This window comes from Castanea sativa, chromosome 10 (genome assembly GCF_040712315.1).
Source record: "Castanea sativa cultivar Marrone di Chiusa Pesio chromosome 10, ASM4071231v1".
NCBI classification, from domain to species: Eukaryota; Viridiplantae; Streptophyta; class Magnoliopsida; order Fagales; family Fagaceae; genus Castanea; species Castanea sativa.
Window position 1 is genome coordinate 28181360 of NC_134022.1, and position 14414 is coordinate 28195773.

The 14414-nt window shown below is 35.2% G+C and overlaps 1 protein-coding gene across 2 annotated transcripts; it reads right to left on the minus strand.

Moving 5' to 3' along the window:
- Positions 1-7485: 7485 nt before the first annotated feature.
- Positions 7486-14169, minus strand: LOC142613427 (putative E3 ubiquitin-protein ligase RZFP34). 2 transcript variants are annotated; one of them, XM_075785790.1, is made up of 12 exons: positions 13986-14169; positions 10633-10889; positions 10418-10505; positions 10251-10310; positions 10104-10136; positions 9724-9801; positions 9398-9441; positions 8978-9018; positions 8776-8858; positions 8586-8677; positions 8382-8493; positions 7486-8018 (listed from the first exon to the last, which is right to left on the minus strand). In XM_075785790.1, the coding sequence occupies exons 2-12, from the start codon at positions 10830-10832 to the stop codon at positions 7908-7910; spliced, it is 942 nt and encodes a 313-aa protein (XP_075641905.1). In that variant the 5' UTR covers positions 10833-10889; positions 13986-14169; the 3' UTR covers positions 7486-7907. The 2 variants fall into 2 exon arrangements, with proteins under 2 accessions (XP_075641905.1, XP_075641904.1); XM_075785789.1 differs by lacking the exon at positions 13986-14169 and adding an exon at positions 11356-13357 and having other exon boundaries at positions 10633-11235.
- Positions 14170-14414: the final 245 nt, after the last annotated feature.

The following is a 14414-nucleotide window of genomic DNA, read 5'->3' on the forward strand; positions in this document are numbered from 1 at the left end:
AGAATTGATCCCCAAGTATTTTCAGACTGGCTTGCTTCTTTAGAAAGATATTTTGACTGGTATGATATGTCCGACAAGAGAAAGGTAAGATTTGTTGTTATGAAACTTATTGGACAAGCTCAAATCTGGTGGACAAGAGTAGAGTATGATCGCCAATGCGCTAGGCAGCCTCAAATTGTTAAGTGGTATGACATGAAGCACACATTAAAACAAAAGTACTTGCCTTGCGATTATAAGGATGAACTCTTCGAACAATTGACTACTCTTAGACAAGGGAATATGTCAATAGTTGAATACATGAATAAATTTGAGGAGCTGAAAATTCGGTGTAAGGGAGTCAAAGATCCATGACAAACTTTGGCCCAATTTAAGTTAAGGTTAAGGGCTGACATTCGTAGCCAAATGATTACCCAGCGAACTTACACAGTTGATGAGGCATTCCAATTGGTGCCGAAGATTGAGAAGCACTTAAGGCAGCCCATTACTAGAAGATTTCCTACCCAAGCCGGAGAGACACCTTTAAGGAAAACTAACCTTAGGGCACCTACTATGCAGCCCAACTACAAAAGCGAATGCTACTATTGGTGATCGAAGGAAAAAAAGGTAAGGATCACAGTTTTAAGTGTGGGGAAAAGGGATACATGACATGGCAATGCCCAAAGAGGAATTTATATGTTGATGTTGAGGCTAAAGATGCACCTATTAGGGAAGATGGAGAGGGTATGACTCAGGCAACGAAATTGGACCTTTGAATGTTGATGATTTTAAAGAAGTGGAAAAAGATACATCCCTTCTTTTGGTTGTTAGGCGTATCCTTGTTGCACCTAAGCAAGAAGAGGATTGGAAACGTACTTCAATCTTTCAGACCATAGTACGTTGTGGGACTGAAGCTCGAATGCTTATTATTAATGGTGGCAGTGGCATGAATGTTGTTTCTAAGGCTACTGTGGAGAGGTTAAAGCTAACAACGAAATCACATCCAAAACCATACAAGGTAGCATGGATAAATAGCACTTCTATTCCAGTAACTGAACAATGCTTGGTTTCTATTTCGTGTGGACATTATAATGATTCTGATGACTGTAACGCATATTTTATTGGGTCGCCCTTGGCTTTATGATCGAGATGTGTACCATAGTGGAAAGAAAAATACGTATCAATTCATGTTCAATAATGAGAAAATTGTGTTAAAGCCTATGAGTGCAGAGAAAATGAAACGAAGACGAGAGATATCAAGACTAAGGATGTTGCTGAAACTCAGAAAATGCTTGGTATTATTGCTGAAGCTCAAAGCACACATCTGTGCTCTAACCAAGAAGAATTTTGAAAGAGAAAGTAGGAAGAGTGGAGTTGTATTTACTGTTATGGCCAAAGAAATGAGCAATCCAGCCCCCACAACACCTCAAGAAACATTTCCAAAAGTGTCTAAGTTGCTGTCAAAATTTTCAAATGTTGCTCCAAATGAATTTCCCAAAGATTTGCTACCAATGCGTAACATTCAACATGCCATTAACCTAGTACCTGGGTCACAACTACCCAATCTTCCAGCATATCGTATGAATCTATCAGAACATGAAGAGCTGAAAAGACAAGTTGAGGAGTTGCTGTCAAAGGGTTTTATTCGTGAGAGCCTTAGCCCATGTGTTGTTCCATCCTTACTTACACCTAAGAAAGATGGTAGTTGGCACATGTGTGTTGATATCCATGCAATTAACAAAATTATTATCAGATATTAGTTTCCCATACCTCGACTAGATGAGATGTTAGACGTGATGGGAGGTTCTACTATTTTTTCCAAGATGGATCTTAAGAGTGGTTACCACCAAATCAGAATAATGACTGGAGATAAGTGGAAGACAACCTTTACAACAAAGGATGGTCTCTATGAATGGATGGTTATATGCCATTTGGCCTTTCCAATGCACCTAGTAGCTTCATAAAGGTTATGACACAAGTGTTCTAAACCTTTATTGGCAAGTTTCTGGTTGTTTATTTTGATGATATACTTATATATAGCAAAACCAAAGAAGAGCACACCGCCATTTGCAACAATAATGAGGATTCTTCGACAAGAAAAATTCTATCTTAACATAAAAAAAGTGTTCCTTCATGACATATCATATGGTATTTTTGGGCTTTGTTGTCTCATCTATTTGGACTTTCTATAAGAGGTTTATTTCACATTTCAGTACAATTCTGGCTCCTATAACACATTGTTTAAAGAGGGAACAATTTTCTTGGATAGGGGTAGCAAGCAAAACTTTTAAGGAAGTGAAGAAATTAATGACAGAAGCGTCTATTCTTCGCCTACTAGACTTCTCTAAGGCATTTGAAGTCGCAAGCGATGCTTCAAATGTGGGGATTGGAGGTGTTCTAAGTCAATAGGGAGATCCGGTTGCATTCTTCAGCGAGAAGTTAAATAATGCTAAATTGAAATATTCAACATATGACAAGGAGTTCTATGTTGTTGTGCAAGCTCTACGTTATTGGTGTAATTATCTCATTTACAAGGATTTTATTTTATTTTCAGATCATGAAGCTTTAAAATATATCAACTCTCAAAAGAAACTGCATTATTGACATGGAAAGTGGGTTTCCTTTTTGCAAGAATATACTTTTGTTCTCAAGCACAAAGCTAGAGTTGAGAATAGAGCAGTAGATGTCTTGAGTCGAGTAGTTTATATACTTACTTCTTTGGCCGTATAGGTGACTGGCTTTGATCAATTCATTAAAGACTACTTTTTGTGTAAGGATTTCAGCATCATATATTCTGAATTATTGAATGGGCAACGAGCACAATACCCTGATTTTTCTATCCATGATGGTTACCCCTTTAAGGGAACTTGCTTATGCATGCCCAACACTTCTCTTAGAGAACAAGTGGTATGGGAATTGCATGCTGGAGGGGTCGCAAGCCATTTTGGGTGTGATAAGACAATTGCTATGGTTGAAGATCGTTTTTATTGGCCTAGTTTAGAGAAAGGTGTTGCGAAGGTTGGGTATCATTGGTGCATTTGTCAATTAGCCAAGGGGAGAAAGAAGAACACCGGTCTTTACACACCATTACCGGTACCTCATATTCCTTGGGAGGATCTTAGCATGGACTTTGTCCTTAAGACTTCCAAGAACTTTTAGGGGTCATGATGCTATATTTGTGGTGGTTGATAGGTTCTCAAAAATGTTGCATTCTATTCCTTGTTCAAAGACATCAAATGTTGTCCATATCACTACACTTTTCCTAAAGGAAGTTGTTCATTTACATGGGTTGCCTAAAACTATTATTTCTGATCGAGATGTCAAGTTTGTGAGCTATTTTTGGAAGACTTTATGGAGGATGCTAAATACAAGGGTTAAGTTTTCTTCCACTTTCCATCCCCGCACTGATGACCAAACAAAAGTTGTGAATCGAAGCTTGGGTGATCTTTTACGATGTTTGGTGGGAGATCATGTTGCTAATTGGGGCCAACTATTTCCTATTGCAGAATTTGCTTATAATAGTTCTATTAATAGATCTACTGGTTGTAGTCCTTTTGAGGTTGTTATTGGGCTGCAACCTAGAAAGCCCATTGATTTGATTAATTCACCTCCAAGTGCAAGATCAAGTGATGAAGCTGAATCTTTTGCTAGTCATATAAGGAGATTTATGATGATGTGAGAAGAAAGATTGCACTTAGTAACGAGGAATACAAAGCTCACGCTAATGTTTGACGACACTTTGCTAATTTTGAAGAAAGAGATATGGTTATGGTTCGTATACGACCTGAGCGGTTTCCTAAGGGTACTTACAAAAAGCTCCATTCCAATAATGCGGGCCCATACAAGATTGTGAAGAAAATAAGCTCTAATGCTTATGTCCTTGAATTACCATCGAATATGGGTATTAGTAACGTGTTTAATGTTGAAGATTTGACAATGTACCTAGGACATTCTGATCATGAAGATGAGGACCAGGCTATTGTTCGCTTGCCTCCAGCCCCTCACACAAAGGAAGACATTGATGATGTTCTTGATGATCAAATTTTGTCGACGAGAGGAGGTGGGTATTAGAAGTATTTGCTCAAATGGAAGAATCATCCTCTTTTAGAGTGTACTTGGATTACTATTGAAGAATTTCAACATATCAACTGTGACCTTTATGAGAGCTATCATTCTTTTTTCTCGCCAGTGTTGAGAATTTCCAGGTCGGGGAGAGATGATGGGGAACATAAGTGGCAACCCACTTTGAAGACCTATAAGAGGCAAAAAACTGGTTCTAATGCTCAAGCCTTAATTTGGGATGTTTTGAATAATGGGACGCTCTCTTGGGACTTTGCTTAGTCTTATTTTATTGTTTAGTTGCTGTTAGATCAGTTTTAATTAAGTTCTATTAGAATAAGGACAATTTAATAATTTCTAGAAATATGGAAAGGGCTATCCTTAGCCGCACTAAAGACCCATGAGTCTTATTTTATGTTTATGTATTATTAAGTCTTTATTTATTAGTATTTCTATTCATTCTATGAATAGGCTATTTAGAGTCCAAGTCCCACTAAGAAAATGATAACCATAGCCTTTATATAAAGGCTCTTTTGTTTTCATGTTATTGAAGAATATTGTGATTGATTAATAAAATTCAGCAGCTAGTTTTAAGTTTTGATTGTGTGATGCAAACTTCTTTGAGGTGTGATGCTAAGAAACCCTAGGTGTGATGCTTAGAAAGACCTAGATGTGATTGCCTAGTGTTTTTTTATGTTATTTTTTGTTTATCCCCTGTTTCAGCCCCAAAACAACCATCATCATTCATTCTTTTCTAATCCAAACTCTAACATCAACCCTTATTCAAGAATTCATCAAGAAACCTAATATAGTGCTGAACTTTTTAACAATCCTGCATCAATAGGGAGCAATGACATTCATGTATTTTTACTTTGTTGAGAAAGACAATCGTTTTCATATTCCCTTCGATCTGTTTTATTTTCTAGCCTTTAGGTTCCAAAGTTTGTATTGGTAGAGAATTATAGTCTATTAACTCATTAGCTATGGTAGATTATGGAGTGTGTTAATATGACTGACCACCAAACCATTTCAAGGTCTCTCTTTGCCTCCAATAAGAACTAGTGCGTTTTTACATAACCATATGAACCTAACAATGAAAGAGTTGCATTCACATTGAGACCACTAATAAAGACTTTGATCCACAAATGAACAAAACCTTGGGGTCTTTCCTAATCAAGGATTCTTTGTTAAGATATTGTGTTTTGCTAATAATGGATTCACCATTCACCAACAAGAAAACTAACACTCTTAAGTGATGAAACATATATTAGAGACAAGCAGTAGTTTTAGATTTCTAAGAGATGATTGTAAATTTGTAATAATCTTTGGATCTGCTCACATTGAGAGATAGTAGTAGAGTTTACTCCATGTATTGATTTGAGATCCATGGTGTGTGTATATATATATATATATATTTGGAATCTGCTCTAGAATAAATTTATGGATAAATAATCTTTACATAGAGGAGAAATGCCATTTAATTGTAGTGCATATATATTATCACATTAGTGCAAATTTTTTGTGCTATTCATAATAATTTATAGATTTCTAATCATTATATAGTGGAGAAATGCAATTTAATTGTAGTGCATATGTATTATCACATTAATGCAAAATTTATGTGCATAACATAGATTAGTAATATCTAAAAACTCAGTGGCGGCTCTAGAAATTTTGTTCAGGGTATTCCTTAGGAAGCATAAATTACACAATCTTATTACTTTTTAGCCTTTAGGTAATTGAGTTTGATTCAATGTTATTAATTACATTTCGTTCCGGCCGAAAAATACCCTGTCGATAAACAAACCGGAACAATAACCCACCCTATTCCACTTCGAAAAAAATTTCGGATCATTTCAGACTATTTCGGGTGTTTCGGTAAATACCGGCCAAAATTCAAGATTCGGCCAGCATGAAATTTGTGCTTAAAAAATAAAAAATTGTTCTTAAAACCAAAAAAAATTTCCATTTTGTAAACCAAAAAACCTCAAAAGGAAAAAAAAAAAATGAACAAAGGTACTTGTACAGCTAAAAAAAAATCATATTGAGAAATTTGAAACTCAAAACTTGAGAAGAGGCACTGCCGCACTGGTATTAGTAGAAGACAAAAGTTACGAACAAGGAGGAAGGTAACACGTAAATGTAAAAGTATAGATGAAGATGTGATAAAATTTAAAAGTATGAAATGTAAAAATCAAAGAGACAAAAGACGTATGTGGTTAAGAATAAATAAGAAAAAATAATTAAAAATGAGAAGTAAGTAATATATGTATTGTAAGGAAAAATAATACTGTAATAAAAAATAATTAAAAATTAAAAATTGTATTGTAATAAAAAATAATTAAAAATTAAAAATTGTATTATATTGAGCAGTGCTCAGTCGAAAGAATCTAATTATATATATATATATATATATATATATATATATATTTTTTTTTTCAGATTTTAGTTTTTTTTTTTTTTTTATAGCTTAAAAGGCCCCAAAAAATATATATTTTTATAAACTCAAAACAATAGAAAACTTTATTGAAACGAAATAGAATATCAATAAAAGACTGGGCATTAAGCCCAGCTTTTTTTTTTTTTTCCATTGGAAAAGGAAAACAGTAAACCATTAAAACATGTCCCTAGCCCTAGGGAAAGGACCAAAACAAATAGTAGCCTAGGCATTACACCCCTGTCCACTGCAACCCTAACAGACCTGTGCTGCTATTGAAATATCCTAATATATTATTAAGTTATTTAAATTATGAACCAAAACTTAATTTTATTAGCATAAAAAAAATTTCACGTAATCCTAATTTTTTTTTATGGTAAATAAATATAAAATTTTAAATTATTATATAAATTTTTTTTTTAAGATCAAGCGGTCCTAATTTTTTTTAAGGTAAATAAATATAAAATTTTAAATTATTATATATAGTTTTTTTTTTTTAAGATCAAGCGGTCCTAAGACCATCAGACAGTAAGGTAACGCCACCACTGTAAAAACTAAAACGTAACACTATGCTCATGTCTAACATATAATTTTTTGTCCATTTCAGTCACTTTGGTTCATTCAGTTCATAAACTTAAACTATAAAAAATGAGTTTATTAGTTATTTATGTATTCAAGTTGTTATGACAATCTTTTTCGGCCTTACCAAATGGTTGGTTTATTTGTTCTTAAGACTTCTTAATGTTATAATTTCTTAATGTTATAATGTCTATGAGATCCTAAATTTAAAATATCTTCTGCCCCCACCTAAAGGTCACCTCCAAAGAATTCCTCCCTTTAATAACCTAGTATATATGAATCAAAAGATTGCATACACCTAAGAGATTAATAAGATACTCGAAGAGGCCTGAATACCACTGTTTGTATTTAAAGATAAATAAGAACTCCATTCAGGTTATTCATTATTTGTATTTACTTAACATCAATGTTCTCTGTTTAGGTTATTAAAATGGTGGCAGTAAAGTTTTGATAATATTTGATAATTATTTAGGCGAGCAGTCTGCACCATACGTGGTGTTATGGAGTGCAGGAAAACAAGTAGACGGCAATAAAAGCATAGATGGCATTCTTTAAATACAAGAGAACAATATGGGGGTACAAATGCATAGGATAAACAGGGGATTGCAAGTGGATCATGAGGGATCTTCTGGTAGAGAGGCTGCTGCAAGACGGGATCGATTGTGAGAAATTCCCAGCAGATAACAAGGTAAGTACCACCAAGGTAGGACCAAAATTCCCTCTATCCATGAATATGACTCAGGTAATTGAAAGAGTGAAGGGAAATCCTTGTAAGAGATGCATTCAATTTGAGTACACTTGCAGTTGTCATTGCCATTGCCAGTTTCATTGCAACGGTCTAACCATAGCCACTTGCTCAGCCCCGTGTTTGGCGCGTGTTATAAGATTTGCAGTCCAAGCATTTCTGAGCCACAACATGGAACTGTACCTTTGATTTTTTACCACAGTCATTGCAAAGGATCCAAACCTGCAAAACAGTATTTCCATCAGATTTTCATATATAGTAATTGCCATTGATAGTGTTCAGGTTTTCCTCTTTGACCAGAGGATTGAATGAGAATGTGCAGGAACTGCATGGCAGGTTTCCTCACACTGGCCCTTCCTAGACTAAGAACATGAGGTTGAACCAGGGTTTCCACAAAGATATTAAACTGCTAGAATGGCATAGAAAATTGTATAGAGCTCTGGTTTAAATGTGATTTACTTCTGAACAATGTGAATGGTGAAAAAGAGAAACATATCAAACCCCAAAAGTAATGTCGATTCATTGAGATTAATGCTTAGTTGAGTTGATTAAAATCAACATGAGAGAGGGAGAGAGAGGACTCACCATTTTATTTTGATAAGGTTCTGGCATAGGTGTCGCTGCAATTTCCATGTCAATTTTCTCCCATACCTTGGACATATCACAAACAGACTTGGAGCAAAGAGGGCAAGCAAACCTGTTCAATGAAGAATACAATATGGAGATGATCAGTAAGATTGTACAGCTTATAGTAAAAATAAGAAAAAAGAAAAAAGTGCCAGCACTCACTGAAGATGATCCCGCATTTCCTTCAAGCAGTATTTGTGAATAGTGTGACCACATGGCAGAACAGTCACATCATTTCTTGACTCGAATAGATACTGCAGATCAACATATTATCATGCTTACAATTCAGCTTTGATCATGCAGAACAAATATTACATCAACTAGAAAATGAGAGGAAGCTAGCGTGTATTACCTCAAAGCAAACAGGGCAGTCATGATGCATAGCTCCTTCTACACATGGGTGGCTGTTCTTCAACAGAATTGAGTAGCAACAACCTTCATCATAATCAAATATATGATAAGAAAAATTAGATAACAAAACACATGGAATAATAACACATAAGCTCCCAGCTAGGATTTTAGGTAATAAGAATAACAAGACAAGAGTAGCTTACCACACTTGGAGCAGTGGAAGAAGTTCTCACGCCCTCCGATTCTGTCACAAAAAATAAAAATATAGGTTATGACCAGAAAAGAAATTCAAGCATGATGAAATAGAACGCAAGTATTAAAGGAGGATTATGTGCTGGCTGTTGGGGACTTTGGGGGGCAGTATCTCCTAAAAGTTGTGGAGATGCAAAGGTGATAAGCAATCCCTTGATTACAGAGTTAGCATTTCCACTTTCTGGGGCTCTTCGCACCCACATACATATTTAGGGAAAGGCAATGCCAACACACCATATCTTTTTTTTTTTTCATCTTTTAGATTCTTGGTCTCATTCTTTAACTCTACTGAATCACGCACTATGATCAGCTGTAATTCTTCCCTAAATATGCTCTAAGGCCTAACCAGATTGAGACATGACCAAGCATACCTGCAAATTCCACAGCCATTGCAATGATACTGTTTCTTGGATGTCTGCAACATATGAAAAACAAGACAAGTAATTAAATCAATTCCTTGATATGAATTACTGTTGTAAAAGATATCATGAGTGTTGACAACAGGGCTGAAATAAGACCAAGTAACAAGGACGACAAAATCCATGTCTACACAATTGTCGTTAAATTTCATTAACGGGTACACCATCTGTGACACCAAGAAGATGCACGGAATCGACAACCATGCTGAGGTCCTTGTTACTTTCTTTTTTTTTTTTTTTTGGGGAGAGGAGGTTGAAGGAAAAGATTGATTACATACATCATCATCAAACAACTTGCAAGTCTCGCAGAAGTATTTCCCCATACAGACACCACAATTAATACATACTTGCTGAACCTGTAGTAGCAGCAACCAACACATTGAGCAACTTGAGTTAGAAGTAGTTACTTCTAAGAGATCAACCAAAAAATATATATCTTTCAAAGAAAATAAATCTTTTAAATTGAGTAGACTATGTTTTTTGTCTTCAACTATGATCATCTCCTAGTTAAAAGTACAAACTATGGGTACACAAATTGACTAGCAAGCCACTTTTATGAATATTAAATTCATAAAGTTCTGTGATATTGCATTCCCTTTTTTATAAGTGGTTATGAGGGAATGATGGAAAACAATAATACAAAGTAATCTCTGCTCACCTCTTGTTCGGTGCCACATAGTGAACATATCACCTGAAAATATTTAACAAGGAATACTTTGTCAGTGTCAAAGAGGTACTAAAACCATGAAGAATGCATAGAAAAGCCAGAAAAACAAAAGCTAGTAAACTTGTGAATGATTTCTACCTGTTTGACTTGATGGCGTGGAATTTCATGTCTATGCTTTTGATCAACATTAATGCTATTCTGTACAACAACAGAAAAGTTAAAATCCATTGCTACTTAAAAAATCACAAAGTATTCATTAAAAAAAAACACATAAAAAATTGTTTAAGGATGACCAGTTAACTCACCTTTGCCTCATTATGACAATGACGACAATCAAATATCTCATTGCAACAAGGAGCTCTAATGCGGCACCTTCGCCGATAATGTGAACATCTGCAATAAATGTTGCCAAGTATTAAATATCAAGAAAATAGAAAAGATAATTTAGATAAAAATAAATAAAATAGAAAAGATAAGGAGATGCAAATCCAAACAAGCAGCTAAACGAGCAAGACTTTACCCATATTGCATAAGTCCTTTCTCAAATTCTTTGGCAGTTTTTGTAGAATCTACTGATTCTTCTGCAATCATGCAATCCTGATTTGACTGTTCAGAGTAGACAGCTTCCATTTCCTTCCCTTTGAAGGCTATATGGTGTATGTCTTGAAGCGCAAAATGTTGAGACTCAGAATGATTAATTGCCATAGCCAGATCGCCCATTGGATACTTTGGATAGAATTATAAATTATCTAGAATCTGGCAATAAGCCTAGAGCACCTGCATAAAGGAAAAATTTAGAAATTATTCTAAAACTTTGAAAGACAGTCTCAGTCACCCGACCATGCCAGCCAGGCAAACACCGCATGCTACTGTTGATTTCTTCTACACAGCTGCAGACCAATGGAAATCAGCAACAACATAATCCAAGTAAGGTTGAAGTGCTCCAATCAGCAATACTCCAAGACAAGGATTCATCAAAACAAGTAGATCTATAAGAGTCCCATATAACGGAACTCCAGAGCCTCCGTCTGTGTATACTTTATAGAAACGAATAGCATGGCATGATCACTTCTTGATTGGAACCAAATCCACTATACTGGATACGACCAATAGATGCCCCAACCTAAGGTAAAAGCAATACATCACACAATCAAATGTGCTCCAGAAAGCAAAAAAGAAAATTGAGGGGTAAGTGAGAATGAAGAAAAGTGTCATTTTGAGTGTCCGACAAGGACAAGCCTACCTCAATTGGCATCTCTGAACCAAGTCTCCATTGAGAACTGTACTTACCACAATCTTAAAACCTTATGTCAAAGGACTTGAGAGGCTTCTCCCCACTCACAATTCAGTTCATCTGTGTCTTAGAAAATCCTCTCATTATCTACTGACATGGATTGTAAAATTGATAGGTTTCAATAACAGTTTAGGATTTAGGAAGGGGACAGAGAGACCTAATGCCATTTTGATAAGGGTAGAGCAATGAAACTAAGGACCACTAAAAGAGGTGATACAGTTAATTACCCATTTCCCAGGCGTTTTTACACTTTATATTGGCCCACTCTAGAGTTTGACAGTGTGAAGAGTTCCTATTGAATGGCAGAGATGGTGGAACCTAACAAATGCTGTTTGTTTGTCCAGCATAATTTTTCTTTTCGTAGAGTTATTTTTTATTTTTTATAAAGAAAAATTCTCCTCTCCCCTAATCTAAAATCTAATAGATGTCTCCCTTAATCTAAAATCTAATAGATTTGTGTGAAGCTCACTCCTAGACGCTTGAACCCGGCACTTATCCCCCACCCCCACAAGAACTAATACTTGGTAAGAGAAGAAGATGGAAAGACCGAGCACAGACCACGGGGCATAAAAGAAGTGGCTCTTTATTAGCTGGCTTTTATTTAGACAGTCAACACAAGATAGCTTACTAGAGATAGAATAGTTGTTTATGCTATTCCACTCAATTTACATTTTCACGGCCATTAGCATGAACAGCTGCAGTAGTCGTTAGCCTAAAAAATGCACCAAGTATCACTTACAATCCAAAATGCCTCAAACGTTTATAAAGAATTTGTAAATATCACAAGATACATTGAGCAACGTTACAGAAATGCTGAGTTATTGAGTAGTGATGTTTTCTATTTCCGGTACGTAATTTTTTGTCCATAAAGACACTACCAAAACAAAAATGTATATTTTTTCCGGTACCTAATTTTGTGTTCATAAAGACACTACCAAAACAAAAGGCTTTTTCACCCTCAGCTTCCTAAGTCAGTAAGTTGCTTCATGAATTCACTTTAGTTCTATTTATATTTGCAGTAACTCTTTTGTGTCCATAAAGCTACTTCCAAATAGGCACAAAAAAAAAAAAAAAAGCCATTTTAACCCGACTTCCAAAGTTATTTTTTCAACTACTTGATGTCATGTTTGTTCTGATCATATTTGTAGTTTACTTCCTTCCCCCATTTCTTCCTCCTCCTCTTAATTAGAGGTTCACAATATTGAGACGTATTAGCAAGAAAAAGAAAAAAAGACACACAATTAGGGTGTGTGTTTCTAAATTCCCTATGCCATTGCCATTATAAAGGTTCATTCTTTGTTAATTAAATTAATCCTAATAATACCCCAATTGAATGATGAGTTGTTGTTTCCAAACACAATACTCTCTCATGATGCAATGTAATTATTTCATAACACCTTCAAGGAAAAATACTTCAGCTGTCGGTTTCTCCATTAATAAAGAATTCAATACACCGAAAGCAGACATAATTTCGACTACTATATCTGCTTAATAGTAATATTTAATTTAACGAAATCAAAGTCAAATGAAAGGCTGGTGCCTCCTTTACCAACAGAGAGTTTTTCCTAGAAAGATTACTGGAGCAATATCAACCCTACTAAGGAACTGCTTTATTGACTTCCAACAGAATGCAAACAATCGAAGAAGTTCCTAATATGCTCACAAAACTACAAACGATATTTGCCACATAAAATATCAACTCCTGAAAAAAGCATCGATAATGATATCACGCAACGACAAAAAAAAAAAAAAAAACTACTGAAACAAGAAATCACCACACGCGTCAAACACATGAAATAACTCGCGCAGTGCTCTCTTCCCGCGTAGATTTAAAAACCATACAACATGTAAAGATAACCAGATCACAGAAAATGCACCAAGACAACCGTATCACCACACTAATTGAAATTAAACAATCATAATCTAGCAGAAGAAAAAAAAAAAAAAAAAACTCCGAATGGAGCATAAATCAGCCATAATCTAGCAGAAAAAACTTTGAACCGGGCATAAATCAGCAATGACCAGAAAAATTAAGACAAAGATTGAATACGAAATTCTCACAATTACTTCAACCAAAAAATAACGTCCACAGCAGTCCACGCATTGCAATTCAATTTCATACACAATCATAGCTCAACCAAAATTCAATTTCATACACGCAGGCACGAAAAGAAACAATGACACTCTAAATTATCCAATTTCATCAATTTGACCCTAGTGTACTGTTTGGCCACTGAGAAACCTAAGCGTAAAAGGGAAAAAGGAGTCCAGAGCTTTGAAACCTTATATTCTCCGTGTAATCGTTCCAGAGAAGAAACTTTAAATTTCGTTATCTAGGCAACTAAACCAGAAAATGCAAGATTTCAAATCAGTTTCTCTCTCCTCAGCTGAATTTTCTCAGAAACCAAACAAAATCTAACGAACACAAAAGAAACACAAAAACAAAATCGGTAATTACATTACCTAAAAAAGAGCTAATTTATATAATAATAAAAAAATAAAAAACAGAGCCACTCAAAACACGATCAATTGAAAGAAACTAGTATAAAATTATACGAATTAACAACAGAATGACGAACTTTCAATCTGCGGAGAGAGACGTCTCGGTCGCCAATTCGAACACTGTGAGATTGATCCAACTCAGTCTTCGTAGCTCCGATTCGCCTTTGCGGTGACTCGCTGACGTTTTGAGTTTGCGAGAGAGAGAAAGAGAGAGAGAAACAGAGTTCAAAAATAAAATATGAGAGAGAAACAAAGTTTGGTAGAGGAAATTCGAAAGCGCGTAGTATTTATAGCTCTGAACAATTCTGTTTCTTCCAGAGCTTTCTAATAATTTTCGAAATTACTTTTATACCCTCGTTTGTCTAAAAATATCTTCTACTTTTAAATTGAGACTGTAGAACATTGCCACTCACAGCCGTCTAATCTAATTTTGTTTAATCAAACGGCTGAAATCGAGGATCGCTTGTTTTGTAGTTATTCTTTTCTGAATAGTCGGTCGTCTTGAT